Source organism: Oncorhynchus gorbuscha, linkage group LG14, assembly GCF_021184085.1.
Source record: "Oncorhynchus gorbuscha isolate QuinsamMale2020 ecotype Even-year linkage group LG14, OgorEven_v1.0, whole genome shotgun sequence".
NCBI classification, from domain to species: Eukaryota; Metazoa; Chordata; class Actinopteri; order Salmoniformes; family Salmonidae; genus Oncorhynchus; species Oncorhynchus gorbuscha.
In genome coordinates, this window is record NC_060186.1 from 61,887,128 (window position 1) to 61,913,501 (window position 26,374).

At 41.6% G+C, this 26,374-nt stretch overlaps 1 protein-coding gene across 1 annotated transcript; it reads left to right on the plus strand.

The window, feature by feature from the left end:
- Window positions 1-269: 269 nt before the first annotated feature.
- Window positions 270-25,191, plus strand: snx3 (sorting nexin 3). The gene is made up of 4 exons (XM_046298739.1): window positions 270-723; window positions 21,849-21,944; window positions 22,199-22,323; window positions 24,120-25,191. Exons 1-4 carry the CDS (start codon window positions 562-564, stop codon window positions 24,223-24,225), a joined length of 489 nt encoding a protein of 162 aa, XP_046154695.1. The 5' UTR covers window positions 270-561; the 3' UTR covers window positions 24,226-25,191.
- Window positions 25,192-26,374: the final 1,183 nt, after the last annotated feature.

A 26,374-nucleotide genomic window follows, 5' to 3' on the forward strand; every position in this document is an offset into this window, starting at 1 on the left:
GACCATTCAAAACATTTTATCCCTGGCGCTATTTTTTTCCGAGCTCCCAGTTGTCTTGAGTACGCTGAAGTTTGAAATCGGAGATTTCCGAGTTCCCCGTTTTTTTACGCGCCAAAAACACACGGAAGCTGCCAAGTGTCAGCTGCTCCTCAGCTGATCGGAAGTGGAGCGAGCAACCCCAAACGAAAGGGTTAGTGCTATCCGGAATCCTTGGGACGTTCCTACACTAAGCCCTACTACCCTTACCACTTTAAATGATGTCAACTTCAATGGGGGGTAGGGACGTGCTATAGACCCTGGTATTAATGTCTATGTGTAGACACTTGCCGTGACCTCACTCTCGGAGGGAAGAGTTAGGATATATGCAAAACATTTTTTTTTAAATATATACTATTCATACATGCGTATTAATACACACGTGTACATGTTTGAAATAGGAAAAATATAAGCACCCACCCATTTATTCATATTATTATTATTATAGGGGACGTCCCAAGGATCCAGAATAACACGGACCCAAACGGCAGGGCGATTGCGGCTAACCAAGCTAGTGGGGGAGAAATGGCTGATACTATAGCTGATACAAGGAGGCTATTCTCCAAGCCTCAGAACTTGAACGACGCGTATGGACCCCCAAGTAACTTTCTAGAGATTGATGTGAGCAACCCTGAAACGATCGGTGTCGGGAGGACCAGGTTTACCACGTATGAAATAAGACTGAAGGTGAGCATACAAGATAGCTAATCAAATAAATAGGCAAACCATTAGCTTGCTCTTTAGGGCAGTGGACCTGGTCAACTTGATAAAGGGGATTAGGTTTAGTTAGGGTTACACTAAGAAAGAGACCAGTCAGATGTAGACAATATTCGAACGGTCAAATCGGTTAACTAGCTTTTAGCCACGGAGTAGGTAGGTAGTTGTTAGTAGCTATAACAGTTAATTAGACGGCGGATTTAGTTTTTTTTTAAACTAACATACTTGGCATTTAACCAATTAAGCTGTGTATTAAAAATATTAAACTATTTCTGGCGAGGTTATCAGAGCATTGTTGATACAATATTATTTAAATGGGCCTCCAGTTTTGGTCGATAGCCTAGCCAGGTAGCTAGCGAACTGTTAGCTTCTCTGACTTCAGGAATGTGAAGTCAATGGAAAGTTACAAATATGTTGTTGACAGTGGGTCTTGTTTTGTGTCCTGTTTGCAAGAGCCTCATGGCCAAAGGCCATGGAGCCATATAACTAACTAGCTAGTTTGTATTGTCTTTAACGAGTTAATTGTTTTACAAACCGTTAACAGATCCTTGTTGTGTTCCAGCCACACCCCTGTCATAGAGTGTAAATGGTAGATAGTTAATGAGTTTGGGACTACCAGGTTCAATCTGTATTTTTGTCTAAATTGAGTAATTGGCATAGCTTTGTTCTGTTCAATGTGCTTTACCTATATAATAGTACTCGAAATACCCCAATTCATGTTAAGTTCAAAATAATATAATATAGAAATTGCTGACACCTTTCAAACCAATAAGGGTCCTGAACTTTAAAGCCAATTGTCCTAGAATCATCTTTTTGCAGATAGAACATTATAGTCCCAAACTCTCGATTTGTCACACACCAACAGAAGCAGAGAGCTCAACAAGGGTTTATTTTAACACAATAAAATAGTCTTTCATGCTAAGTCTCTACCCAAAAGAAGAGCTTGGAGACCAGCTCACTCACTCAAGAAATGTTGCCTCTCCATGCCTCTACTCAGATATTGAGCAATACAGATGAGTCCAGTGTTTTTCTCTCCCCCTCTCTTATTAGTCATAGCAATACTTTTCCAGTAAAGGGACTCTCTGTGTAAAATGCAGTTCTATGACATTTTGGTGTACTGAAACTACTGGCCAGCTTCTCTGGAATGAAGACAGGATGTTGAGCCAGGCTCAGCATCAGCGAGCCCCACAGTCTACTTACCCATGCATTTCCTTTCTGCTCTGCTGGGGTGGAGAGGTGGGGGCTGGGGGGTAAACAGTACAGATGCATGTCCTCACAAAGCTAGACCTCCTTGCTTCCCTCTGGTGGGGAGAGGATTGGACGGGAGGAATCGAGGAAGTACTTTGGAGATTCACCTCTGGTCTCATCCATATTTATAAACTACTATGGAGAGTGAAAGTCAGTCATCAACAACTGTTTAACCCTCAAATTAGTTGCTATTGATTGCTTGTAAGGAAAAGTTACTCAATGTGTCATCATGACAATAACGATTGACAGACTTAATGCATGGGGTATAATACAATTTTAAAACCTGTCTGGAGCTTGTTCAAATTTTATATGAAAGCTAAAAGGTACCAACTCAATACCAGTTACCAACACAACACTTTTTAAGGCTGCTGAAAAGGCTCTAGTTTTCATCCTCTACTTTTGTGCTATTTGTTTCACACCACTATTTCCAACACAGGGTGCATAATACAAAACAAATTACCAGAATTATTGCATTTCAAGCAGTACATCAAGAGCTAAGCATGTTATCACCGTACCACTGTCAACCCTGTGATTGTCTGGGCTGTCTCTCGTTGTTTTCAGTAGTGTGGTGGTTTAGCGCAGCATGGCCCTATAGTATTTATAGCTTCCCCCTACCTAGAGAAGCCCGTCTGCGGGCATTAGAGCTGAATATAAGGCTACTGTACTTGATTAGCGTGTAATAATTAGCATATGCGTGTAATCAGCATTTATTGTGCGCCTCATGGCCCTCTGTGACCCTGCTTTGCATAAGAGCCAGGGATAAGAGGAGCATCCCTCACTTCTCAACAAACGTGGTGTCAACTTTGCTTCGCTTCTCTCCTCTTTCCTTTCTTCTCCCTTTCTTTGGAAGTGTTTTACTCCTGTTTTCTAAAGGCATTTAGACTATACCAGAAGGTCTGCCTGGTACCTTGGCCAGCTTGGAATGCTTTGCAGTGTTGCTTGTGTTTCGGGTTCTCTCACCGCTTAGCTATAATATTTTCCCCCTGTATTTATGCAATGAAATGTTAGTAGATCAACCCCCCCCCCCCCCCCAGTCCCTCTCATCATCCCAAATCACCCCCCCATCCCATGGCAGTGAGAGCCCGTACGGCCGTACTGAGAGTCTTTTTAATCCCCTCATTGATAGGGGAGAAGAATGCATCAGGCTGGTTTGTGGAGAGGGGAATGCTTCATCCCTGTCCTCGTATGGGCTCCCCCACTTACTCCCACCCCCCTGGGGAGGCCACAAAAGCACCCCCTCGCTCTCCATCCAACATAGCCCTGCATCTCCAACATCCCTCGCCCAGCCTAGTCCAGAGAATAGTCACCTTAGTCTACGAGGACTCTATCAGATCTACTCATATGACACCTGACCTTTAACAGGTGAAATGTGTGCTTTGCTTTTGTCACCTCTTCACTGCTATGCCTCCTATAGGCTACCTTCTATACTTTGGGTGTGTTTGTAAATTCAATCTGGAGTGCCAGAGTGTGCTCTGGGCATTTGTAAATTCAGAGCGTTGTCAGATTGTCCGTTAGTAAATTCAGAACGTTTCGCTCTCTGAGAGGTTCAGAATGCACACTGGACGCTCTGACCAATGAGTAGGGTTGAGCCGAGCGTTCTGACCTCACAACGGCAGTCAAGCACCCAAACTAACTGGCTAACGTTGGCTAGCTTGCTAGCTACTTCCAGACACAAATGAGAGAACACTTCATTTTACTCGCCCCTGCAGAGCTAGTTAGGCAGTTTTATGTTATCCAGAGCATTGTTGACTGTAACTGTGCTGCTGGCAGCAAATTAATTACGCTTTTTTACCGACGGTTACTGACACCTGCCATATTGAACAGGTGTTGAGCGTTGGTAAATTCATCAGTTAATTCTGCGCTCTGGCACACTCAGACAAGAGTGCTCTGAAATCAGAGTAGATGGCCTGAGTGTATTTTGGAACGCACCCTTTGAGTTCCTGTTTCTTTGGTTCCTACTACTCCTTCTGTCCCCACTTCAGTATCTATGGTAACTGTTGCACAACTCTTTCAGACAAGTAGTATTATACCTTAATCATGCAATGGTTTGGTAGTATGTTAATTTCTGTGATATTACGGTGTTCGCTGATATGGTCCTATTTAACATTTTCATAGTCAGTGCCGAGGTCAGTTTATGGTGAAAGGTGACATTAGGGTCCCTGTGAGAGAAAGTGTGACCAGTCAATTGTTTAGGCCTAATTGATTGAATATCAGAAACTGCGTTGTGCGTTGCAGATGGTGAGTTTCTCTGCTAAAACCAGCATCATGTCCTCAAGTTAACCTAGAATTCACGTGTTCGACTTGTAAACCTGAAAATGTGGTCTTGTGTAAAATAATAGAATGTTGTCTTTGGTCTTTCCGTTTGTCATTTGTTATATTTAAACTGTGTCTTCTGCTAATAATATACTGTTCAAATAAGCCCCCTGATAATAGAAGGCTATTGCTAACATATTGGATAGCCTAATTGGTAGTTCACTTTCATGGGCTTTAGTTCAGGGTATTTTTTTACGTGTCTTGAATGTTGAGGAGATGCTCTCATCACAGTCCTAATGTCTCTCAATGATTCAGTTTGATGTGAGGGTGAGAGGACTTTTCTCTCGCGCTCTCAACAGAGTACTGTATGTTTTTGAACTCGGAAAACGGGGGGAAAGCTTCACCACCAACATTAGACCTTGCCTTTGGTAGCCTCCATCTCCCCCTTCAGAGAGCACACAGAAGAGTGTGGACTTTGGGATCTCACTTTGTTTATGGACAGACAGGAGCATATAAAAGTGCTTCTTACTACAGCTCTCTCTCTCTCTTCCATTCCTCCACCTCGCCACTTCTATAGCCTCCCCCACTTTCTTTCTCTCTTCCATTTGGGGGGGAAAAACATTTGGTCATTAATAAAATAGGGAGGGGTGTGGGTGGAGGGGCCTTGTCAGGCACAGTCAAGTATAATCCAAACTCTACACCATCCTCTGACAACTATTTTAATGGAAATGGGGAACATATTGTATCAAGGCTACCATATCCTACTTGAAATGACAGTATCAAAAGTGGGAGTTGATACTATGGCAACAAAGCAGCTTTCTGCCAGCTAGGCGAGTTGGAGAGAGTCGAGGGAAGGCTGTAGGGGCGAGAGAGGGAAAGTGCACAGGGGAAACGACAGAGAGGGGGAGACCCACGGCCCCAACGCCATTGTTCTCTCCTCTTTCCCTTTTAGAATATGATGCGATGAGATGGTATTGTGCTGCCATTTTTCATACTTTTTATTTTTGAAAGGGAGAGCTAGGGGAGGGTAAGAAGGGGGCAGGGGGGGTTAGGGATGCGGCACTCTCGAACTTGACTTAATCCATCCTGCTAAAAGCTAATGCATAGGCGGCCTTGAACCATTTTCACAAGAGAGGGGTGACCTTTCTCTTGAGGGTTTTGGGCTCTTTTCTCCCCCAAGTCTTTAATGAGCTATGGTATTGTCTCTTCCTACACATGATGTTTCACATGCATTTCTAATGCAGCGGTGGGTTACTCAAGGGTTTCTATTCCTGCGATGTGAAAGCTTTTAGTAGGCCACTGGCTCAGTGAAGTGTAGTTGGAAGTTGGGTATTTTTGTGTTGTTTATGAAATGGACCCTGTGCACTCACTTGCTTAGGCTTACGTTTCTCTCGCTCTGCCTTGCTTTGTCTGTCGCGCTTTGTCTGTCGCGCTTTCCCTCTCTCTTTCTCGCTCTCTGTCTGTATGAAGCATAACCTAATCACCATAGTCTAGGCTGTTCATGGAAAGACTACTTATACAATGTTATAGCAGTAACTCAAACTTTAATCACTTTTTACATTATCTTTCTGTTGTAATTCATTCTTATCTTGTCTAACTGCTCAGGTCCAGCTAGGTATTGTATTTCAAAATGCATTGTCATTGTGATTATTCAAAATGAGCATGGTACAGGTAACTGCCAAAATAAAGGAAACACCAACTTAATATGGCGTTGGGCCACCACGAGTCAGAACAGCTTCAATGCACCTTGGCATAGATTCTACAAGTCTCCAATGTTCTATTGGAGGGATGCAACACCGTTCTTCCATGTGAAATTCCATCATTTGGCTTTTTGTTGTTGGTGGTGCTGCTCCAGAATCTCCCACAAGTGTTCAATTGGGTTGATTTCTGGTGACTGAGACGGCCATGTGGTTTACATTAACTTCCCATATTCTGTTTTCGCAGTTTTCAGGGGCTTTGTTAGAGTTCAGAAATCTGCATTTTCAAAACGCAGACCATCAAAAAATCTGCATTTTATACCATTTCACCTGTGTTTTACATTGAAAGTCAAGTTTTGTTTGCTTCAATAGAGTCGTCAGGTAGCTATAGTTTTCCTTCACAGAAAATACATTAGTGCAACACATTCAGCAGAAAATAGCTTTAATTTTTTATCAGATGACAACACAAATGCAACACTATTTGGCTAGCATACTTTAGCTTTAATTTTTTATCAGATGACAACACAAATGCAACGCTATTTGGCTAGCATACACACATACATTTGTTTACAATAAAAATGCAAGGTATTTCTGGCAAACTATGCATGGTTATCATATTTCTAATGTTTATCATATAAATGTAGTCAGGTACATTTCCGAATGTTTTGCTTGAAGTTAATCTTGCATTTAACTGGAGAAAAGTAGGCTACACTGAGAAAGGTAGCTCCACATCAGTCAGAGCACCATGCCTGCTGATAAAATGCCTATTTGTGAATTCTCATCCGAGTGGAGAAGTGCAGCTGAAGCACAAAATTTGTCTGATGCAGAGCAGAAATTTAAAATAAGAAGCATTTTAGATCTGAGCTTACAAAACGCAGGAACATATTTGTTATGCATTTTTCTTTTCTCTGAAAAACAGAATTCTGAGTTAATACAATTCCTGGTTTTGTTTTTCCAGGTTTTCGTTCTGAAAACAGTATTATTATTTATTTATTTTAAATAGAAAAATAACCAAATTGGGTGTTCTCAGTCCGCAACTGTGTTTAAACTAGAGGTCGGCCGATTATGATTTTTCAACGCCGATACCGATTTATTGGAGGGCCAAAAAAGCTGCTACCGATTAAACTCTTGAAGCTAGGTGGCACTATTTTTATGTTTGGAAAATTACGTTCCCAAAGTAAACGGCCTAGGACCAGATGCTAGAATATTTGACAGATTAGGATAGAAAACACTCTAAAGTTTCCAAAACTGTCAAAATATTGTCTGTGAGTATAACACAACTGATATTGCAGGCGAAACCCTGAGGAAAATCCAATCAGGAAGTGCCTCTTATTTTGAAACCCTTCTGTTCCTATCAACCAGATTCCTTTTTCTATGGCTTCCCTAAGGTTTCAACAGTCTTTAGACATAGTTTCAGGCTTTTATTTTGAAAAATGAGCGTGAAAGATCACATAGCGTAAGTGGATCCTTCTGTAGCTCAGTTGGTAGAGCATGGCGCTTGTAACGCCAGGGTAGTGGGTTTGATCCCCGGGACCACCCATACGTAGAATGTATGCACACATGACTGTAAGTCGCTTTGGATAAAAGCGTCTGCTAAATGGCATATATATGGATAGGTGGGGGTTCTCGGAGTGAGTTTTTGCGCTACAGAGTAAAGTGGCCATTGTTTCTCCCTCTGTTATTGAAAAACCTACACACTAGGTTGATATTATCGAATATATATTTTAAAATCTACCTGAGGCATGATTATAAAAAAACGTTTAACATGTTTCTGTGGACATTATGGAGACTATTTGGAATTTCCGTCTGCGTTGTCGTGACCGCTCTTTCCTGTGGATTTCTGAACATAACGCAACAAACAAACGTTGGTATTTTGGGTATAAAAATAATCTTTATGGAACAAAAGGAACATTTGTTGTGTAACTGGGAGTCTCGTGAGTGAAAACACCCAAAGATCATCAAAGGTAAACAGTTGATTTGATTGGTTTTCTGATTTTCGTGACCAAGCTTCCTGATGCTAAGTGTACATAATGCTATGTTATGCTATCGATAAATTTACACAAACGCTTGGATTGCTTTCGCTGTAAAGCATCATTTCAATCTGAGACGACAGGTGGATCAACAAAAGGCTAAACTGTGTTTTGCAATATTGCACTTGTGATTTCATGAATATGAATATTTTTTAGTAATATTATTTGACTGTAGCGCTATGCTATTCAGCGGTTGCTGACGACAAATGATCCCGCGACAGGGATGGGTAGCGTCAAGAATTTAATTGGACAATTTAAAAAAAAATGTTTTATTTGTAATAATGACAATTACAACAATACTGAATTAACACTTGTTTTAACTTAATATAAAAATAATAATAAAATATATGCTATTTAGCCTTTTATCAAAGCGATAAGTCATGTGTGCATACATTCTACGTGAATCGAACCCACTGTTCAATTTGTTTTAAATGCTCAAAAACAATAATGAAACATGTTCAATTTGTTTTAAATAATGCAAAAACAAAGTGTTGGAGGAGAAAGTAATATGTGCCATGTAAAAAAGCTCACGTTTAAGTTCCTTGCTCAGGTGGTTCCTTTTAACATGAGACTTCAATATTCCCAGGTAAGAAGTTTTAGGTTGTAGTTATTATTGGACTATTTCTCTTTATACCATTTGTATTTCATATACCTTTGATTATTGGATGTGCTTATAGGCACTATAATATTGCCAGTGTAACAGTATAGCTTCTGTCCCCTTCCTTGCCCCTTCCTGGGCTCGAACCAGGAACACCTCGACAACAGCCACACTCGAAGCATCGTTACCCATCGCTCCACAAAAGCCGCGGGGAATAACTACTCCAAATCGAAAAGCGAGTGACGTTTGAAACAACAGTATTAGCCCACACTCTGCTATCTAGCTAGCCATTTCACATTGGTTACACCAGTCATTAGGCTGATAGGCTTGAAGTCATTGAAGTCAACAGTGCTGTGCTTGTGAAGAACTGCTGGCAAAACGCACAAGTTCTGTTTGAATGAATGATTACGGGCCTGCTGCTGCTCAGTCAGACTGCTCTATCAAATCAGACTTGATTATAACATAATAATACACAGAAATACGAGCCTTTGGTCATTAATATGATCGAATCCGGAAACTATAATTTTGAAAACAAAACGTTTATTTCAATGAAATACGGAACCGTTAGGGATGCCACCCGTTCGGTATTTTATCTAAGTCTAAATATTCTTGCAAATTGCAAATTAGTTCGCAATGAGCCAGGCAGCCCAAACTGTTGCATATACCCTGACTCTGCGTGCAATGAACGCAAAAGAAATGACACAATTTCACCTGGTTAATATTGCCTGCTAAACTGGATTAGTAGTTATAACTAGTGATTATGATTGTTTTTTTATAAGATAAGTTTAATGCTAGCTAGCAATTTACCTTGGCTTCTACTGCATTTGCGTAACAGGCAGGCTACTTGTGGAGTGCAATGGTTAGTGTTGGACTAGTTAACTGTGCGGTTGCAAGATTGAAACCCCTGAGCTGACAAGGTGAAAATCTGTCGTTCTGCCCCTGAACAAGGCTGTTAAACCACAGTTCCTAGGCAGTCATTGAAAATAAGAATGTGTTCTTAACTGACTTGCCTTGTTAAATAAAAGGTATAAAAAATACAAATAAACATTTCTTTTTTTTAATCGGAAATCGGCGCCCAAAAATACGGGCCATTCCGATTAATCGGTCGACCTCTAGTTTAAACCACATCAGGAGACCACGTTTTGAGGTAAAAATCTAAGACATTAGAATTTTGGTTGTAGTTACCATTTAAAAGCCAGTGAGCATGCTTATTGGCAAGTGTGTTTCTAAAAATGTGATTTCGGTCTTGTTTCCTCAACGATTCCGCATTTGGTGAATGATGTTTGTTCTCAACACTAGATGCAGAAACCCATTTCAATTCCTCAAAATATCTAATGAATTTTGCCCTAGAATGTGTTAGTTGCATAATTTTACATCAAAGGTCTTTGGTGCAGTATTTCACAAGTTTTAAAAAAAATGTGCGATGTGTTAACAAAGTCTGAGCTGCTGGACAGGTGTCTCACTGGCTATGCTATTGGATTGAGAGCAATCACCGCAGATGGGATCCTGAGTGGCGCTGTGGTCTAAGGCACTACGTCTCAGTGCCAGAGGCTTCACTACAGACACCCTGGTTCGAATCCAGGCTGTATCGCAGCCTGCCCTCATAAGGCACACAATTGGCCCAGGGTCATCTGGGTTTGGCCGATGTAAATAGGAATTTGTTCTGAACCGACATGCCTAGTTAAAGGTTAAATACGTTTAAAAAATGTTCACCTCATGTTAGTGGGTAAATGGACATTGTCAAATCAAAACCAAACCTTCTTTTATGGATGTTCCAAGCTCCGTTGTAGACAAGACTGACTTGTTACCAAAACTATACACATTGTAATACATTTTGACTCATCAGTTATTCATGACTCGCATCGCATTGCTTTTTAATTCAAGTGAGCACACAACACCAGCCAAAGACATTATTTGGTTAGTGGTGTTTCTGTAGTGCTCATGTGATTTCAGAGTTTGCAAAACAATTGGCCACTGGATTGTTGCAAATAAACATGATATCCTTCTGCCAGGTAGGCATAGGCTACTTTGTAGTTAACATTTTTAATTGACAATATTTTTGGGAAAGCCTTTCCATCAGCCAGCAGACTGTTATCATTAGCATTATCGCTAACGGCGACACAAAGTGAAGACGAGACCGGACATATGAGCGCACCACACACAGACGGGGGCGTTCCTGTGCCTTTGCAGGAAAATACGAATCGCAGATGCATTTTGTTCATGTTTTGTTATCAACTTGGGCACATTAATTGTAAACCGTTTTTAAATTGAACCTTTATTTAACTAGGCAAGTCAGAACGTCATATTTTTACCTTGTCAGCTCGGGGATTTGATCTTGCAACCTTTCGGTTACTAGTCCAACGCTCTAACCACTAGGCTACCTTCCGCCTCAAAATTAATTTTAGAATAAGTTCAATACATTTACTTGATTTCCTACTAAGTTCAATACATGTTTTAATATTGTTGTATTCCTTTTTAATGTCTGCATTCTGTCTTTTTTCTGCTACACAGATTTTCTTGTGCCCTATAGAAGGCTTATGACCCCTCCCTCCTATTACTCACCCCTATCCCACCACTGATCTGTGATGGTGAGAGAAACAAAGTGTGCTTTTTGAATAACTAAAGAAATAAAGGTAGGCTTCGATTGAACTAAAGACATTATGGGTTTAGGGTGGTCCAGGGTGTCTCAATCAATACCTTATTCCGTAACCTGAGTCATACACACACCACGCCCTCAGCCCCCACTCGAACCACACCCCCCAGCCCCAACCTACAGCCAGGTGTGAAGAGGACAGAAACCTGATCTTTGACTTGTAGAGCTCCCACGCACTGCCTCTTTACATGGGGAGTGGTGTTCTTCGTGTTTGTATGTGTGAAATTAGAAGTGTTTGTTTGAGACCGAAAAGTGTGGGCGAGCTGACTACTCACCTTTCACCTGACTTGTCCGCTCTTCCTCTCCTCTCACCGTTAACGCCAATCTCTTAATCATAGGTTGCGATGGGGTGGTGATTGAAAGCGCAGGTGACTTTCATTTTCTCTCTCTTTTGTCCTGAGCATTGAGGTCCAGGCAGGGGTGTGGACCAGCAAGCCCAAGATTGAACATTTGGAAAGTGTAGTTTGAGTGGACCAGAATTGTCCAAAAGTTAAGTGTGTGTGTGTTGTGCAGCTTGTTTGAGAGTTTTCTAACTCTATCACCTGTTTCTCCACACACAGAGTTCTGCTCGTGTGTGTTTTGTGTGGGAGCGTCGGGACTGGGCCTGATGGGATTAGCGTCTCGGCGGTGGCAGATTACCTGTAACCATGATCTGTTGTCGTGAGGATTAACTTCCCAGTGTTCCGTGAAGCGTTCCGTGCTGTGAGGTACCAGAACACTGGGGGACAGCCCACTGAGAGGGAAGGCCGTGGCTACAGCTGAGGGGCTCTTAAAGCTAGGCTAATCCCCTTCTGTGACCTGAGAGGAAGGAGGGGGTGGCTGACAACCTCACCTGGAGACAGAAGGGAAGGAAATAAGAGGAGAGAGAATGGCTGGGTAGACAAATGAGAGAGGACATACAACTACAGAAAGAAAAAGGGGGTAAGGAGAGGTGAAGGATGGGAAAGAAAGGTGTAACTAGAGAGAAACATTCCTTCAGTTCTCCGTGTAGTGTTCTATACCTTTTTCCCTCACCTTGTTCTTTGTCCTCCATTATCAACTGTCAGAAGAACCCCAACATGAGGCAAAATCTTATTTTTCAGCCACTTTTAATACTTGTTCTGATATTACCATATTGACTTCATTGTAGTTTTTTGTGGTAATAAAAACATTTAGCAATTGTTATTTGATAACTTGAATTTATTATTTTCAAATCCTTCCAAAAGAATTCTCTCTTTTACCTCATTAATGTAGAGTAGAAAAATCCATCATTTTAAAGAAGTAGGGCAAAAAGAGAGGAGCAGGCAGAGAAGAGAGGACAGAAGACAAGAGGAGAGTACAGTTTGTGTTTTTCCCAGTGAAAAGACTCAAGAGGGGTCTCAAGGGCAAAACAGTGACTTATTATAGGAGAGGGAAAATATGAAGAGGGGACGGGGGGAGTGAGAGCGAGAGCGAGGGAGACCATGAGAACGAAAAGGCCATTTCTGCTCTTCTTTCTTAATTAGTCCCCCATAGTCCATGTAGCCCCCCCTCCCCTCATCCCACCCATTTATTAATCTATTTACTCAGCGTGCCAGCTACCTATCCATCTCTTTATCACACTCTGACACACTCCTTCGGTCTCCTGCTCATCGATCAGTCTGCCACTGCTCACACACATCGCCCTGCATTCATCCATCCAACAGCTCAATGGTTTCTGCTCTTGTGGCTCTCCATGAATTCTGACCTTCTGCGATTGCTGTCTGTCTATGGGGAAATGTTCTTTTTCTCTCCAGGTTGTGTATTGTGGCTGGGATGGCCGCAGGATGCTGCTGTCATGACAGGTGAAGAGCTTTGGCATTGTGTTCTAATATGCTGCTGTACGCTTCAGTGGTGTATGTCAATGCCGAAACATTTCATGAAATGTAATCTCCAGTGCTCATTAACTAGCACTACGCGCTCTCTCTCTGTCTTTCTCTCAGCTCGTCCAAAGTGCATCAGACCTTGGTGAGCCCTGTAAGAGCAAACTTTTATTCTTCAGTCCTCAATACAGGATTTCAATTTCCAATTGAATTTTCAATTTGTATGGCTCTTTTAACAAAGTCATTTGCCACAGAGTACCTAACACAAGGCTAGGCCCAAACGGCACAATGGCAAGCCTGTGTCATTCACGCTGCATCTACTCTTCATAGCCAGTGTGTGGTGCGTGTCTCTGGGACAAAATGGCTGCTGTGTAGCACTTGGTTTACTACACAGTAGTGGTGGAAGGGTTGATGGTACCATAGTGTGTTGTGAGACCTATTGAAAATTAGATTTTGTAAACCCCAGTCTAGTATCAATATCATCACCGGGTTTTCCCCAAAGAATGTAAGAAGGTGCTGTGTCAGACGCCTTGACTTTTTCCACATTTTGTTATGTTACAGCCTTATTCTAAAATGGATTAAATAAATAAAAATCCTCAGCAATCTACACACAATACTCCATAATGACAAAGCAAAAACAGGTTTTTATAAATTGTTGCGAATTTCTAAATAATAAAAAAAAACATACATTATTTACATAGGTATTCAGCACCTTTGCTATGAGACTCGAAATTGAGCTTGGGTGCATCCTGTTTCCATTGATCATCCTTGAGATGTTTCTACAACTTGATTGGAGTCTACCTGTGGTAAATTCAGTTGATTGAACATGATTTGGAAAGGCATACAGCTGTCTATATGAGGTCCCACAGTTGACAGTGCATGTCAGAGCAAAAACCAAGCCATGAGGTCGAAGGAATTGTCCGTTGCGCACCCGAGACAGGATTGTGTCGAGACACAGATCTGGGAAAGGGTACCAAAATATCTGCAGCATTGAAGGTCCCCAAGAACACATTGGTCTCTATCATTCTTCAATGGAAGAAGTTGGGAACCACCAAGACTTCCTAGAGCTGGCCAGCCAGCCAAACTGAGCAGTATTGTGTGTAGGTTTAGAATAAGGCTGTTATGTAACAAAAATGTGGAAAAGGGGAAGGGGTCTGAATACTCTGAATGCACTCTATGTATATACAGTTGAAGTCGGAGGTTTACATACACTTAGGTTGAAGTCATTAAAAGTTGTTTTTCAACCACTCCACAATTTTTTTGTTAAACTATAATTTTGGCAAGTCTACTTTGTGCATGACACAAGTAATTTTTCCAACAATTGTTTACAGACAGATTATTTCAGTTATAATTCACTATCACAATTTCAATGGGTCAGAAGTTTACATACAATAAGTTGACTGTGCCTTTAAACAGCTTGGAAAATTCCAGAAAATTGTCATGGTTTTAGAAGCTTCTGATAGGCTAATTGACATAATATGAGTCAATTGGTGATGTATCTGTGGCTGTATTTCAAGGCCTACCTTCAAACTCAGTACTTTGCTTGACATCATGAGAAAATCAAAAGAAATCAGCCAAGGCCTCAGAAAAAATTGTAGACCTCCACAAGTCTGGGAATTGCTCCTAATGATGAACCAAACGCCTGAATGTACCACTTTCATCTGTACAATTAATAGTACACAAGTATAAGCACCATGGGACCACGCAGCCATCATAACGCTCAGGCTGGAGACGTGTTCTGTCTCCTAGAGATAAATGTACTTTGGTGCAAAAAGTGCAAATCAATCCCAGAACAACAGCAAAGGACCCTGTGAAAATGAGGAAACGGGTACAAAAGTGTCTATCTCCACTGTAAAACGAGTCCTATATCGACATAACCTGAATGGCCGCTCAGCAAGGAAGAAGCCACTGCTCAAAAACCACCATAAAAAAGCCAGACTTCGGTTTGCAACTGCACATGGGGACAAATATTGTACTTTTTGGAGAAATGTCCTCTGGTCTGATGAAACAAAAATAGAACTGTTTGGCCATAATGACCGTCGTTATGTTTTGAGGAAAAAGGGCGAGCCTTGCAAGCTGAAGAACATCATCCCAACTGTGAAGCACGGTGGTGGCATCATGTTGTGGGATGCTTTGCTGCAGAAGGGACTGGTGAACTTCACAAAATAGATGGCATCATAATGTAGGAAAAATATGTGGATATATTTAAGCAACATCTCAAGACATCAGTCAGGAAGTTAAAGCTTGGTCGCAAATGGGTCTTCCAAATGGACAATGACCCCACGCGTACTTCCAAAGTAGTGACAAAATTGCTTAAGGACAACAGTCAAGGTATTGGAGTGACCATCACAAAGCCCTGACCTCAATCCCATAGAAAATTTGTGGGCAGAACTGAAAAGGTTTGTGCGAGCAAGGAGGCCTACAAGTTTGGACACAAGTCATTCAAAGTTTTTTCTTTATTTTTACTATTGTCTACATTGTAGAATAATAGTGAAGACATCAAAACTATGAAATAACACTGTATGGAATCATGTAGTAACCAAAAAGTGTTTAACAAATGCATTTATTTATATTCTTCAAGTGTGTCTTGAATTCTAAATAAATCAGACGGTGTCACCATTTAAAGCACCATCACACCACCACCTCCATGCTTCATGGTGGGAACCACACATGCCGAAATCATCTGTTCACCAACTCTCACAAAGACATGGCGGTTGGAACCAAAAGTAAAAAATTGACAGATTTCCATGGTCGAATGTCCATTGCTCATGTTTCTTGGCCCATGCAAGTCTCTTCCTATTATTGGCGTCCTTTAGTAGTGGTTTCTTTGCAGCAATTTGACCATGAAGGCCTGATAAACGCAGTCTCTGAACAGTTGATGCATTTCTTTGGGCTGCCATTTCTGAGGCTTGTAACTCTAATGAACTTATCCTGTGCAGCAGAGGTAACTCTTTCCTGTGGTGGTCCTCATGAGAGCCAGTTTCATCATAGCGCTTGATGGTTTTTGCGACTGCACTTGAGGGAACTTTCAAAGTTGAAGTTTTCTGTATTGACTGACCTTCATATCTTAAAGTAATGATGGGCTGTCATTTCTCTTTGCTTGCCATGATAGGGACTTAGCCCTATTTGGTAAAAGACCATCTTCTGTATACCACCCCTACCTTGTGACAACATAACTGATTGGCTCAAACCGTTTAAGAAGGAAATAAATTCCACAAGGCACACCTATTAATTGAAATGCATTCCAGGTGACTACCTCATGAATCTGGTTGAGAGAATGCCAAGTGTGCCAAGCTGTCAAGGCAAAGGGTGGCTACTTTGAAGAATCTCAAATATATAAAATATATTTTGTTTTAACACTTTGTTTGGTTACTACATGATTCCATGTGTTATTGCACTAGTTTTGTTGTCTACACTGTTCTACAGTGTATGGAGAATAGTAAAAATCAAATAAAAATCTTGAATGAGTAGGTGTCAACTTTTGATTTTTTTTTTTTTTATAGCAGACATTGACTATTCCTTTGAGCAAGGTGAAGTTTTAATTACACTCCATCCCTACAACGATACAGGTGTCCTTCCTATGTCAGTTGCCGGAGAGGAAGGAAACCGCTCAGGGATTTCACCATGAGGCCAATGGTGACTTTTCTCCTATCAAAGTCATTCAACTCTGAGAATGGATCAACATTGTAGTTGCACCACAATACTTACCTAATTGACAGAGTTAAAATGAAGCCTGTACAGAATAAACATGTTAAAAAACATGCATCATGTTATCAATAAGGCACTAAATGTGTAAAATAATGAATTTTGTCCTGAATCCACAGCGTCATGTTTAGGGCAAATCAGACACATCACTGAGTACCACTCTTCATATTATCATATTATCAATCATGGTGGTGGCTGCATCATGTTATGGCTATGCTTATCATCGGCAAGGACTAGGGAGTTTTTGTAGGATAAAAATCAATTTAATAGAGCTATGCACGGCAAAATCCTAGAGCAAACCCTGGTTCAGTCTGCTTTCCAACAGACGATGGGAGAGACATTCACCTTTCAGCAGTACAATAACCTAAAACAAGGCTATATATACACTGCTCAAAAAAATAAAGGGAACACTAAAATAACACTTCCTAGATCTGAATGAATTAAATATTCTTATTAAATACTTTTTCTTTACATAGTTGAATGTGCTGACAACAAAATCACACAAATTATCAATGGAAATCAAATTTATCAACCCATGGAGGTCTGGATTTGGAGTCACACTCAAAATTAAAGTGGAAAACCACACTACAGGCTGATCCAACTTTGATGTAATGTCCTTAAAACAAGTCAAAATTAGGCTCAGTAGTGTGTGTGGCCTCCACGTGCCTGTATGACCTCCCTACAACGCCTGGGCATGCTCCTGATGAGGTGGCGGATGGCCTTCTGAGGGATCTCCTCCCAGACCTGGACGAAAGCATCCGCCAACTCCTGGACAGTCTGTGGTGCAACATGGCGTTGGTGGATGGGGCGAGACATGATGTGTTCAATTGGATTCAGGTCTGGGGAAGGGGCGGGCCAGTCCATAGCATCAATGCCTTCCTCTTGCAGGAACTGCTGACACAATCCAGCCACATGAGGTCTAGCATTGTCTTGCATTAGGAGGAACCCAGGGCCAACCGCACCAGCATATGGTCTCACAAGGGGTCTGAGGATCTCATCTCGGTACCTAATGGCAGTCAGGCTACCTCTGGCGAGCACATGGAGGGCTGTGCGGGCCCCCAAAAAAATGCCACCCCACACCATGACTGACCCACCGCCAAACCGGTCATGCTGGAGGATGTTGCAGGCAGCAGAACGTTCTCCACGGCGTCTCCAGACTGTCACGTCTGTCACATGTGCTCAGTGTGAACCTGCTTTCATCTGTGAAGAGCACAGGGCGCCAGTGGCGAATTTGCTAATCTTGGTGTTCTCTGGCAAATGCCAAACGTCCTGCACGGAGTAGGGTTGTAAGCACTACCCCCACCTGTGGACGTCGGGCCCTCATACCACCCTCATGTAGTCTGTTTCTGACCATTTGAGCAGACACATGCACATTTGTGGCCTGCTGGAGGTCATTTTGCAGGGCTCTGGCAGTGCTCCTCCTTGCACAAAGGCGGAGGTAGCGGTCCTGCTGCTGGGTTGTTTGCCTCCTCCACATCTCCTGATGTACTGGCCTGTCTCCTGGTAGCGCCTCCATGCTCTGGACACTACGCTGACAGACACAGCAAACCTTCTTGCCACAGCTCGCATCGATGTGCCATCCTGGATGAGCTGCACTACCGGAGCCACTTGTGTGGGTTGTAGACTCCGTCTCATGCTACCACTAGAGTGAAAGCACCGCCAGCATTCAAAAGTGACCAAAACATCAGCCAGGAAGCATAGGAACTGAGAAGTGGTCTGTGGTCACCACCTGCAGAACCACTCCTTTATTGGGGGTGTCTTGCTAAATGCCTATAATTTTCACCTGTTGTCTATTCCATTTGCACAACATCATGTGACATTTATTGTCAATCAGTGTTGCTTCCTATGTGGACAGTGCTTTTACACCTGCATTGTTTGCTGTTTGGGGTTTTAGGCTGGGTTTCTGTACAGCACTTTGAGATATCAGCTGATGTACGAAGGGCTATATAAATAAATTTGATTTGATTTGACAGTTTGATTTCACAGAAGTGTGATTGACTTGGAGTTACATTGTGTTGTTTAAGTGTTCCCTTTATTTTTTTGAGCAGTGTGTATGTATGTGTGACAGTGTGTGACAATGTGTGTATGTATGTATGTATGTATGTATGTGTGTGTGTGTGTGTGTGTGTGTGTGTGTGTGTGTGTGTATACAGTGGGGCAAAAAAGTATTGTCAGCCCCCAATTGTGCAAGTTCTCTCACTTTAAAAAATGAGAGGCCTGTAATTTTCATCATAGGTACACTTCAACTATGACAGACAAGATGAGAAGAAAAAAATCCAGAAAATCACATTGTAGGATTTTTAATGCATTTATTTGCTAATTATGGTGGAAAATAAGTATTTGGTCACCTACAAACGAGCAAGATTTCTGGCTCTCACAGACCTGTAACTTATTCTTTAAGAGGCGCCTCTGTCCTCCACTCGTTACCTGTATTAATGGCACCTGTTTTAACTTGTTATCAGTATAAAAGACACCTGTCCACAACCTCAAACAGTCACACTCCAAACTCCACTATGGCCAAGAACAAAGAGCTGTCCAAGGACACCAGGAACAAAATTGTAGACCTGCACCAGGCTGGGAAGACTGAATCTGCAATAGGTAAGCAGCTTGGTTTGAAGAAATCAACTGTGGGAGCAATTATTAGGAAATGGAAGACATACAAGACCACTGATAATCTCCCTCGATCTAGGGCTCCACGCAAGATCTCACCCCGTGGGGTCAAAATGATCACAAGAACGGTGAGAAAAAAATCCCAAAACCACACGGGGGGGACCTAGTGAATGACCTGCAGAGAGCTGGGACCAAAGTAACAAAGCCTACCATCAGTAACACACTAAGCCGCTAGGGACTCAAATCCTGCAGTGCCAGATGTGTCACCCTGCTTAAGCCAGTACATGTCCAGGCCCGTCTGAAGTTTGCTAGAGAGCATTTGGATGATCCAGAAGAAGATTGGAAGAATGTCAGATGAAACCAAAATATAACTTTTTGGTAAAAACTCAACTCGACGTGTTTGGAGGACAAAGAATGCTGAGTTGCATCCAACGAACACCATACCTACTGTGAAGCATGGGGGTGGAAACATCATGCTTTGGGGCTGTTTTTCTGCAAAAGGACCAGGATGACTGATCCGTGTAAAGGAAAGAATGAATGGGGCCATGTATCGTGAGATTTTGAATGAAAACCTTCCATCTGCAAGGGCATTGAAGATGAAACGTGGCTGGGTCTTTCAGCATGACAATGATCCCAAACACACCGCCATGGCAATGAAGGAGTGGCTTCGTAAGAAGCATTTCAAGGTCCTGGAGTGGCCTAGCCAGTCTCCAGATCTCAACCCCATAGAAAATCTTTGGCGGGAGTTGAAAATCCGTGTTGCCCAGCAACAGCCCCAAAACATCACTGCTCTAGAGGAGATCTGCATGGAGGAATGGGCCAAAATACCAGCAACCGTATGTGAAAACCTTGTGAAGACTTTCAGAAATCGTTTGACCTCTGTCATTGCCAACAAAGTGTATATAACAAAGTATTGAGAAACTTTTGTTATTGACCAAATACTTCTTTTCCACCATAATTTGCAAATAAATTCATTAAAAATCCTACAATGTGATTTTCTGGATTTTTTCTCATTTTGTCTGTCATAGTTGAAGTGTACCTATCATGAAAATTACAGGGAGGACTTGCACAATTGGTGGCTGGCTAAATACTTTTTTTCCCCTGTGTGGGTGTGGGTGGACCGACGGACGGACGCTGTAGTTGTTTACCAAGACTACATTGAATATGCCTGAGTGGCCTAGCTCCAGTTTTGACTTAAATCGGCTTGAAAATCTGTCAAGACTTAAAAATGACTGTCTAGCAATGATCAACAAACAACTTCAGAGCTTGAAGATTTTTTTTAAAGAATGTGTAAATATTGTACTATACACTTGTGCCAAGCTCTTATGCTTACCCAGAAAGACTCAGCTATAATCATTGCCAAAGGTAATTCTAACATGTATTGACTCAAGAGGTGTGAAGACTTATGTAAATTAGATTTCTGTGCTTCATTTTCTGTTGATTTTGCAAAAATGTATACAAATGTTTTCACTTTTTAATTGTGGTGTGTAGAGTTGTTTTTTTGAATCTATATTGAATTCAGTCTAAGGGGTATGAATACTTTGAAGGCACAGTAAGGCAACAAAACATTTTAATATTGCAGGAAATGACAGTTACGGGAGTTAAATAAATGCAAAAATCTCCATACCTCGCCAACACTACCATATTAAAAATCCTGGGGAGAACCCTGCATCATTTAGCACGGACTCATACTTCACGCGATCTACAATGCTTTAGTTCAAACTCTCCTGGGGTGTATTCGTTACGGACACTGTTTAAGAACCAAACGGAACAGGGACGGACCTACCTGAATTTGTCCAATATAAACTCATGATTTACATTTGCAATTAACAGTTTCTGTTGTATATTGTTTTGCAACAGAATCGGTGTAATGAATACTCCCCTGGAGTGGTCCCTAGTGTTATTTAAACTCCTTTAAATCTCTGACCTTAGTCTGTTTACCCTACAGTGCTCTGGTTCCCCTTAACCCTGCGTGCAAACAGACTTTGTGGTACAGTAATTCTTATGCAATCACATTTTTACGTTTTAGTCATTTAGCAGACACTCTTATCCAGAGCGACTTACAGGAGCAATTAGGGGTTAAGTGGCTTGCTCAAGGGCACATTGACAGATTAATATTTTCTTCTTCTTCACCTAATCATCTCAGGCATTCGAACCAACAACATTTTGGTTGCTGGTCCAATGTTCTTAACTGCTAGGCTACCTGCCGCCCCGAATCAGAATCAGCCAAATCTTCAGTTTATCTTCTGTTTCTGAGACCATGGCAAAGCAACAAACAAGTTTGAAAAATCCAATGCATGAGAAACACAGCACGTACTGCAGCCTTGTCCGGCAGTTGAGTCCCAGTAGTGCGGCTTGCATAAGGTTTAACGCAGCTGGTTTGCATAAGGTTTAACGCAGCTGGTTTGCATAAGGTTTAACGCAGCTGGTTTGCACGTGGCTTATGTATTTTTATTTTTTATCCCCGTTTTTTTCCTTTAGACCAACCTGCCCATCTTCAAGCTGAAGGAGTCTCGTGTGCGGAGAAGGTACAGCGACTTTGAGTGGCTCAGGGGGGAGCTGGAGAGAGATAGCAAGGTGAGCCATCTATGGGGGGTGTAAAACAGTCTCGGTACGCTTTAAACAGGAAAAGGGAAATCCAAACAGAGAAACAGAACAGTAAAACCGCTCACTTGGTTTATGCCACTAATGTGTGTGTGTGTGTGTGTGTGTGTGTGTGTGTGTGTGTGTGTGTGTGTGTGTGTGTGTGTGTGTGTGTGTGTGTGTGTGTGTGTGTGTGTGTGTGTGTGTGTGTGTGTGTGTGTGTGTGTGTGTGTGTGTGTTGCTCTCAGGTGGTGGTCCCCCCTCTCCCCGGGAAGGCTCTGTTCAGACAGCTTCCGTTCCGAGGGGACGATGGGATATTTGACGATTCCTTCATCGAGGAGCGGAGAGCTGGGCTGGAGCAGTTCCTCAACAAGTGAGTTTACACAGTCATCCCTAGATCCTCTGCTTCCTTGAATCAGGGTGTTGTTTTGTGATATTACAACTTTTTGATTGATGTAAGGCGTGTGAGAGCGTGCATGTAGGCATGTGTGTTTGTTAAACATATCAATGTAGACACTTTCAGCTCAATCTTAACCTTAGGAGTCTATGAAACACTTAACATAAATCAGTTGATCAATTAGATTCCCTCTCTCGGTGTTGTTAACAGACTGAACACACACAGCCAGATATGTCGTCTCCCCCCCTCTTTAATTCTCCTTCATAATTACCTGGTAAACGAACAAGAAGTGTGTCCCTTAGTACTTCCTACCTTCCTACATTTGTTTTATTTTAGATGTGTAATTTATGATAATTGTGTCTCAAATTACAGCAAGTGGTTTCCCGAGGCATGGTGTGTGCACCCCTGCTTATTTTTTACCCCAAGGTGTTCTCACCCCCATGTAGAGAACAATAAAAGTTAGAGTGGGACTGTAATTATTTGCTTTGATTGCAGACTTGGCTATTATCTTTGTTTCATGTGCAAATGTGGCGAATGCTACCTGTTAGAATATTAAGTATGTAAAACCATACATTGGTTTTTCAAGGGAGCTGAGAATATGTTGGTAATTAAGATTTTTTTATTTGTATTTTTCTTTCAATTAAATGCTACTGTTGATCATAGCATTGTTTAGACTTAATAGCTGCACAGTGGAATGGAGCTGGTTCGCTCTGCTGTTTTATAATCTGTGATTGAGTGCATTGTGAGAGGAAAACCCTTTTCCTGGAGGTAAACACCATTATCATGTGTAAACAACCCAGCAGAGGAGGAGAGAGCAGCACAGTGAAGTTTGGAGGGAAGTTAGTCGGCCATGTTGTTCAAAAACGAAAGGTGAGATTTGTCATCAGACTTGGGATGGAGGAGTGGGGACAGGATCGGGTGCGATTTAGAGGCCAGGTGAGATAGTTTAATTGAACCCTTTTTTTTTTGTCGGGGAGTGTTGGGAGGGGTGGGGCACATTTAATGGCAAATGGAAGCCTCATCAAATCCTCTGTCATTTTTCTGTTTGACCAGTACGTGAACCCTTGGTCAAGCTTGGCCTTCAGAAATATTTCTCATTTTAGACTGTAGCTGAGAGTACGTGGGATGATGAGTACGTCAGTCATGTAAAATGGGTCTATCTTTCAATTGTTTCTTTCTTTCCCCCTTATTTTATTTTCTCTCCCTTTTACTTTGCTTCTATCCCTTACCCTCTACCTGACCTCAATGGTCATTCTTGCTCTTAATCAAATTCTCTGGCTCCAGATGTAACATGGAGACTTAATCAATTGCCAATTTAAAATAACAGTTAGTAAAGGTGCTCCCTATTCCCTTTCAATGACCATCAGACATAGGTCAGTGGTCTTCCAAAATGCACCTGACCTGACCGTTTGGAGATTGAAAGAAATTGAAAACAAACCTGCTGAAAATGTGGGCACATTTTGTAACCCTCCTGAAAACTTTTCAGTTTTATAAATCAGGTGAAAAGGAGACTGGAGTAGTTCTTGACTGTCCAATTATGGTCAATGTCTCTCGCGGTGCGCTCTCATGGAAGCCGTATTTATGTTCCTTATGAGAACGAAGAGGTATAAGTAAGGAAGTCATTATGGTCAAAGATTGTATTGACAATTTTTCCAGAAATAAAATGTATGAACAGAATGTGTTCTTTGTTAGCATGTACTTTGTAACCACGTCAGACAGACTGTAACAACAGGTATTCATAACCTCTGTCTCGCCCTGTCTTGTGTTTTCAGAGTGGCTGGTCACCCTTTGGCTCAGAACGAGCGCTGCCTGCACATGTTTCTACAGGACGAGTCTGTGGACAAGACCTATACCCCCTCCAAAATACGACAAGCCTAATAGCAGGACCACCGCTCGGCCCGGCCCACAACCCAAAGCTCTCTCTACTGCTAACGGTCCTACTCTGCTCTGACCAAAAACACTTCTATGATCTTCACTCTTTCATTTGTAATCACTTTCTTTCTGTCTTTTTATTTCCGTTTGATTAGTGATCTCTTGTAATGGTCGTTTTCAACTCTCGATTGGATGAAACTAAGAAATGGTCCCGACGTAATTGTGGTTGAAAATAATTTATATATATTTTTTTTTTTTGTCTCAAAATACCATTAACTTTGGTATTTTACATTTATCTGTATTTATCAGTTAGGTATGTCTTGGATATTTTAATTTTAAAGAAATATAAAAAATACCTTTCCATGTATGCAAACCTCATGTTTAAACCCCATACATTAAGCACTGTTTCCACTCAATGTCCAATTGGAATGATTGTCCTCACCGCCGTAACTTCAACTTCACACACTTTGTGGATGGTCCCCTGACTCTGAAACAGTCCCTGGAAAAACGAGCTCAGACTGGGGGAAATATAATGACGTCAGTGATATTCTGGTCGGAGCTCTAGGATGGTGCCAGAGATTCAGACCGGTATTTCTGTGTTGGGTGACTATTAAAAAATATTTAAAAATCTATAAAATAAAAAAATCCCATTTGGCGCTTGCATTCCCAGTTGTCATGAATGCACTTAAATCGTAGCTTTCTGAGTTGTCTTGTACGCACCGCACCGTCAGTGTACTACCAGCCAGCACTTCCCCTGTTAGTTAGCCTGTAAATGATTTTCTAATGAGAAATGCACCACAGAGGGGAACCCCACAGTTTTTCTAGACTGACCGTGCATGTGCGTTTATGACGTTTGTATACTGCTGTGCCATTTTGTTTATTTTGAAAGTTTTTCAATAAAACAGGTCAAACGCACTCATACGCATGAGGTGGTGGTTTTCCTGAATAAAGATTTCAGTGAATTCACACACATTTTGGTCCATGCTGCTTCTGATATACAGTTTCCCTGCCATGGCAACCTGCTGTACACCGAACTCCCTATGAACCCTGTTTTTCTCCACTTTAATTGGATTGAACGACATTGATCGCTACTAATGATGTTCTCAATGGTACTTTTTTTTAAATCATTATGAAAGCCAATATAACGATAAAGCTCTTGATTCATTGGACAGCACTTGAAACCCCTGAGCCAATGTCTTATTATTACAGCTTCTCCCAAGGTCTCATCTGGGGCATTGTATTTGCCATGACTCAATATGCACTCTACTGTAGTCTAACTTTAAAACTCATGGCATTTGTTCTCATTGGGGTTTCAGGGAATTGTACCCTTCTTTCTGGTTCACATTCATGTGGTTTGGATTCCCAAACTCCCTTATACCTGCAGAAGCTGGATAGCATATTTAGTGAAAAGAAAATGCATTTAGCAATCAGTGTGGCATAGGGAAAACTCAATGAATATTTGGGACACCTATAATTCAATATCATTTATTCTTCTAATATATTTCAGGACAACTCTCACAAAATTATTACTCCCACTTTGTACAACAGAGAAAAAATATTTACAGCCAACAGCAAAATTCAAAAATCCAAGTGCTGAATATTTTTTTCCAGTGTTAGTGTCTAACTTCACAAAGTAATCATTTTTAATTCTTCCCCACACACTGACACACCAACACAAACAGGCGACATTCCACTCAGCCTTTAACATAGAACCCTGCTCATTACAATTATTTGTTTTATTTCTAAATTTGAGAGCTTAAAACAGCTTTTGTCAAGTCCTCAGGGCCAGTTATATACACACAGTACCAGTCAAGTTTCAATACCTTATCCAAGGGTTTTTCTTTATATTCACTATTTTCTACATTGTAGAATAATAGTGAAGACATGGAATCATGTCGTAACCATTTTTTTTTAATCAAAATATATTTTATATCCTTCAAAGTAGCCACCCTTTACCTTGGTGACAGCTTTGCACACTCTTGGCATTCTCTCAACCAGCTTCATGAGGAATGCTTTTCCAACGGTCTTGACGGCGTTCCCACATATGCTGAGCGCTTGTTGGCTGCTTTTCCTTCACTCTGCGGTCCAACTCATCCCAAACCATCTCAATTGGGTTGAGTATTTGTGGAGGCCAGGTCATCTGATGCAGCACTCT